The 6,000-nt window shown below is 39.2% G+C and overlaps 1 protein-coding gene across 1 annotated transcript in view; it reads right to left on the reverse strand.

Annotated features, from left to right (window-relative positions):
- Positions 1 to 317: 317 nt before the first annotated feature.
- Positions 318 to 6,000, reverse strand: part of LOC106954055 (cadherin-related family member 1-like) — a gene marked incomplete at its 5' end in the record, with an annotated part of 12,001 nt that continues 6,318 nt past the window's right edge. The window contains 4 exons of the mRNA XM_015043287.1: positions 318 to 1,017; positions 2,612 to 2,866; positions 3,108 to 3,336; positions 4,445 to 4,512. Of these exons, the coding sequence (XP_014898773.1) occupies positions 475 to 1,017; positions 2,612 to 2,866; positions 3,108 to 3,336; positions 4,445 to 4,512 (1,095 nt within the window). The remainder of the gene's footprint in view (positions 1,018 to 2,611; positions 2,867 to 3,107; positions 3,337 to 4,444; positions 4,513 to 6,000) is intronic.

The raw sequence follows: 6,000 nt of genomic DNA on the forward strand, positions 1-6,000 counted from the left end.
GTGGTTATAGCTGCATGCTCCACTGAGCGAAAACACACCTTTCAGTAATGGGAATTTACCGGGTAAAAAGTATTTTTTTTGTCCTGAAAACACTGCACATTTGTGAGCATTACACTTTTCGGGATGTTATGCAACTGATGTACAGACACTAAACCTTAGTAATCCTCTCCCAGGACAATTTACAGTAGTGCTTCTTACTGTTAAGATCACATAATCCTCCTCAAGATGTCAGTGTGGTGAATTATCTGCGACTGCACCACTGACTCTCCACACTTCTCTAAGTCTAATACAGTGGAGAATGAATTGCAGCCTACTTCTTTGATGTCTGTTAAGACTTAAACATATGACAAGAAAAAAAAATCCAAAGTTAGATCCTTCTACCAATCATCATGACGGCTGCATGTAAGATAAGAGCACAGAGCCATTGACAAATGGACTGAGCGACCCTTAAACCAGATGTATTTGCAGTTCTGTTTAATAATACCCTTGGTTATTCTCATTAATCTTCTGCTCCAGCTTCATTTTAAGCTCAGACACCAACGCAGAACTGATGTTTCCCTCTTTGCGGCGGCCAGGCTTTGCCTTCTTTGAACCTTTGTAGGCCAGTGCACCAGATATGGTTGGGACCGCCCGGGGCCGCTCAATAGCCCGAGAGCTAGAGGGAGGCGGAGGGGGCAGACAAGGAGCAATAGGAGGTGGAGGCTTCAGCCTGGGGCTGCTGATTTCCTGCGGTGGGTTGCTTTCTGGGTCACTGATCAGAAACTTCTCTGCTGGGCTGGACAGCTTGATGACAGGAATCTTGAATTTCCACGTCTGCTGGTCCCTGGGTCGCTTCTTAATGATGCGTCGGACTGGCATGATTCTGTTTGACTTTGAGTTGCGCATGTACATGACCGTGGAGATCATCACAGTCACTCCTACCAGTACGAGAATGATAAAAGTGACAATGCCTAAAGCTCTCAGAGGATTGTCCCTACTTTTCATTAAAAATGCTGCCATAGGCCCCTTGAGAGGAGTCTGTAAAAGAGCACAAATACAATCAAGTTGAATCTGAATCAAAGGTTTGGTAAAGCATTCTTACAGGGCAAGCATGAAGGATGGACGCTGCAAAGCACTGACAGAGGAGGCCCAGGCAACATGTCTACCAGTCAAGCAACAGTTTCCCACTCGCTCTCATTTTCACTCTGCACTAATAAATACAACTGCTGACACAAGACCTAAAACTATTGTTACTAGATGTTGGGAATACGTCTGGCAGTGCGCTGCAATGGGGATTTTCTCTGACTGTTTGGGAGTTGCAAGAACAATTTCTTTTGACCAGAAATGTGGTGCTTATGTCAGAAATTAGACACAGAGCACTTGCTGGCACTCCTGGTAAAGATGTATAACAAACGTAATGAAAAATTTAATTTTTGTTGAAGCTGCATAATCTCCCACTGAAAATTTTAGAAAAACGCAACATTTAAATTGAGCACAGTAACACTTGGAAGACCGTGACAGCCCTAAAATATACAGTTTCTGTTTTGATTTTGCATGTTTTGGATCATGATCCATTTGGAAAAACCCAATGATGACCCAGTTATATGGGTCCTCAAACGAATGAGGCCACACCATATATGCAACCCAGGAAAAGAAAAAGTCTGTTGAGGCCTCAATAATTCTGTCAAAACAAATTTAAAGTTTTTAACATGATTTTTTTCTCTCTCTCTCAACTGATTAAATTATCTTAAATTGTAAATTTGATTTTTTCTGAAATTTGCAGTATGAGATTATACAACTGTGGTAAAAGGTGATATTGTTTTGAGACTTCATCTTTATCAGGGGTGCACACCTTTAAAATAAATTTATTTTAAAAATCACTTAGTCAAGTCATGCTCTATTGAGATCATAGTTTTTTTTTAAATATATATTTTGTAATAATATATGTTTCAGTTTTTTGTTATAAATATACCAAATATAAAAACACGTAAAAAAAAGAAAAGCATTTTCAAATTGTTACAGTACTCTTTTACAGACAACAACCAGCTAACCAATGCTTGGAGCTGGGCTTCGAAGTACCGGCTCTGTCTCACTTCATTCTGCGGATCACTTTGATATAGTTACTCTCGGGGTTGATTCTGGACTTTTTCACTGCGTTACAGTACAGGATTGTGGAAATGCAGATGGTCAGTAAAATGAGCGATGTGATAATGCTGGAACAAATTCCAAAAACCGTCAGCGGACGCTTGCTAAGGCCCATGAAGTATGAAACCATTCGACCTTTGATCTGGAAAAAGCACGACCACAACACAGAAACAAGAGCCAAGAACATGATGAACGGCGACAAAGTGAATGTACTGTGAAAACATGGTGGGTTAGGAAAACACAAACTTGTGTTTAATGGCTATGAACTTTAACAAATATATCATTTTTATATTTTACACAAACAAGCAAGACAAAAAGAAAAACTCAGGTTGCAAAAAGGATGGAGCTTGTGGAGATGAAGATAAAACAAAGTAGCATTAGCATGGTAAGGATGCTCTCTGCTTCATGCTAAACTGCCTCCAGCTACAGCTCAGGCATGCAAAATGAGGAAGAGGAAGGATGCTGCGAGTTAGAACAAAAGTCTTACCGCCTCTGTGATATCGATGTTGACCACAGCTGTGGTGCTAAAGGATGGGGATCCCCGGTCCCTGGCCTGGACCACCAGAGACCACTTGCAATCCTTTTGTTTGGTGATATTGTGCACAATCTCCATAGTCTTGATGAAAGGCTTCAGCTGGATCTCCCCTGTGTTTGCATTGATGTCAAACGCGTTGTCGGGATCGGCTGTCATGATGGAGTACTCGATGACGTTGTTAGGAGACTCTGCGTCCTCGTCCACGGCCTGCATGAAGGAAGAGTTGCGGTGAACATGTTAGTTTTAAGGTCTTCCAACAGAGTCTCAGTTCAGTTTAGTCCACGCCTTGGAACCCTTGAAATACCGGAGCATTTTAGGGCACTATTGCAAAAAAAATATTTAGACAAATGAACATAGAAGTAAATCTACAGTAAGTAAATTCAGCTTTCTTCCGCGACCGACTCATAGAGTTTACGTTTGTATATAATGATTAAAAAAAAAAACGTACCTGAACTTTGACAGGCGTCCCAATGATCATGGTCTTCTCTTGAAATTCCTCATCAAACTCGGGAGGATGGTCGTTCATGTCAAGGACGCTGACAAAGACTTCAGCGATGCTGTACTTGCCTTCTGAATCTTCCGCCTTGACGTAGAAGTTGTATTTTGACCTCATCTCTGCGTCCAGACTGGTCCAGGGTTGTGTGATGATAAGGCCTGTTGATGGGTGGATGGCAAATCTGCAGACAAGACAAGATCAGCTACTGCATCAGTCATCGTCAGAGGTGTTTTATTGTGTGTCACCATCTTAAACCACTGGATAGAACTTGGAACACCTTGCAAGGTATCTTTAACATTTTGACAAACAGCCACCACCATGTTTTTTTTTTCAAGCTTATACAGTATATCTACTAATAAATAACGCAGATGTGGACTGTATTTAGTAATTAGATAACTTCTAAAATCATTGGTGTTGAAAAATCTCTGACTTTGCCTTTAAATTGTAAGTTTCCAATGTTTTTATGATTGTATTGATATCGCCCCATGAAAAGAGTGTACCATTTGGTTTTACAGTATGTATGATAACATAAACCAGGTGATAGTCTGTCACTGACAGATTTAAAACCGTTAATTACTCTGTACTCGTTTTATTGATTTTCATAAAAAGAGAATGAAAAAGATGTGAAACTGTATGAGTCTTGGCTTTATTCTAGTTGCTGCCCCCTCATCAGGATTTTTTGTTTTTAACCAAAATCATTTTCCTTGAATACAAACTATGCTTAAAATAATAATACAAAATCACATAAATATTTAATTTTAACAAATGTAAATTGGAATTTTTTATTTTATTTAGTTGAGCTCTCTGCCATTTTATCTGGTTGACTTTTCTACATTTTCTTCTCAGTGAAAATTCACGAGTTGCTTTGAAACTGATAACTTTCGCACAATTAATGTTGATGTCTGCAGACCAGCATAAATTCTCACATTTGCTGTGCTGCGCGTTGCCTGGCTTTTCAAAGCTACCGTTTTCTGTAGCTCCAGCTGTCACATCGCATGTTAATTGGCTCTGCCTACGTGAGATGGGGCCAGGATGGCTATTTTTAACCCTCCGATCCAATTAGAAGATTAGCATCTTGCAGCCATTTTGGAGTAAGCTGTTTGAACAGTACAGTAAAGACAGGCATCCCCGGTTTAGTCTTTGACAAAACGTTGAATTCAAGCATTCAGTATTGCTGTTGTCGAGCTTACCAAAATCTCCTTACTTTAATCTTTTGTGGAAGTGAGGAAATTTTATATCTGATCGGTGATGTAATAATAAACTGGCAGGAGTGAAAGGTTTTAACTTACAAATCTGATCCTGATCCATAAATCGTGTATTTGACTTCACCCCAGGAACCAGAGTCTGGATCATTCGCCTGGAAGAAAAACAAAATAGTACAGCGTGTTAATCTGTTATGCTTTGTAAAAGTTGTTTATCCAGTAATGTGCATGTTATATTGTCACATTTGATCACCATGTCATGATATATGCTGTGATTTGGAATTCATCGTGGTCTTTTTAAACATTTCATATGACTTTCACTTATAAAACAGACATTTTGTTCTAGGTTTTTACTTTGTTTCTTAATTTTTTTGTTAAAACTGCTGAACACAGTTAGGAAGTAAACGAATGTGCAGTGCTGTGAAAAGGTATTTGTTCTGATTTTACCTTTTCGCACTTAAATGTTTCAGATCATCAAACAAATTATATTATCAGACAATGACAACATGAGTAAATAACAATAATAAAAACAACAACAGTAAATTTTGTTTTCATTTATTAAAGGGAAAAGTTACCCAAGCCAACCTGGTGATGACTGAAAAATAAATTGACAAAGATGCATATATCATCTTGACAAAAAGAAACAAAGTATAAATAACAGCTGGGATGCAAATACTCAATGAGTTCTGGTTATGAAATCTTAGAACTGCTTGGGAGAAGGATCTGCGGTAATGCTCCTCCTTTGTGTAACTAGAATGCAGCAGTCTGTCACTGAAATAAATATCCATTTAAGCAACAGTTTTATGCATGGAGCGGGAGACACTGTCCAACAGTGATGCTAATTTAGCCACGGTTCTTGTGTTTTCCACTAACTGCACTTGGGGAAGGGGACATCCTAGGACAGAGCTGGCCTTCCTGATGAGCTTATCAAACTGTTTACTCTCAACCGTGGATAAGCTGCTGCTTCAACAAACTACACCGCAGGAGACGGCCGGTGCCGCCACAGAGTTAAAAGGGGGTGTTCAGGAGCTTCTGCTCTCCAGAAGACTTCTGTTTCCTCAGCAGGTAGAGTTTGCTCTGACCCTTCCTGTAAAGTCCAATTTATTGTTCAGGTGAACCACCAGGTGCTTTTAAGTGCCCACTATCTCAATGTCAATGTCCAGCTTTTAGCCATTCAGAGGTGGTATGTTTTGGATCATGGTCACAAACTGCTGGTCAAACATGCTTCTGCAGAATTTATTGCCTTTCTTATTGCTGGATATTAAACACTGATGTTAAGTAATTTTAACCCCTTCATGCATAGTGGTCACTACAGTGGACAGCTATCTAAAAGTCATTTTCTTGTGCTTTTTGTGGATTTTTATGTTATAAATGCACACAGACCACTGAAGTGGAGACTAATACATCATAAAATACACTATCAACTACTGGCCATCAGCTGCAAATGCAAGAAATAATTTTTTGTTAAATCCAATATGGCCGACAGACAAAAAAAAAACTATGCCAGGCGACCCGGTCCCTCCTTCGACTGTAGACTCTAGCAGGTAAAAAAAAAAAAAAAAAAAAAAAAAAAAAAAAGCACCAAGAAAAACCCCTAAAAAAAAATCACAGGAGGCCATTTTTCAAAAAAAAAATTTGTTTGG

This window comes from Poecilia latipinna, unplaced genomic scaffold, assembly GCF_001443285.1.
Source record: "Poecilia latipinna isolate Pla-1442-1.1 unplaced genomic scaffold, P_latipinna-1.0 Scaffold623, whole genome shotgun sequence".
NCBI classification, from domain to species: domain Eukaryota; kingdom Metazoa; phylum Chordata; class Actinopteri; order Cyprinodontiformes; family Poeciliidae; genus Poecilia; species Poecilia latipinna.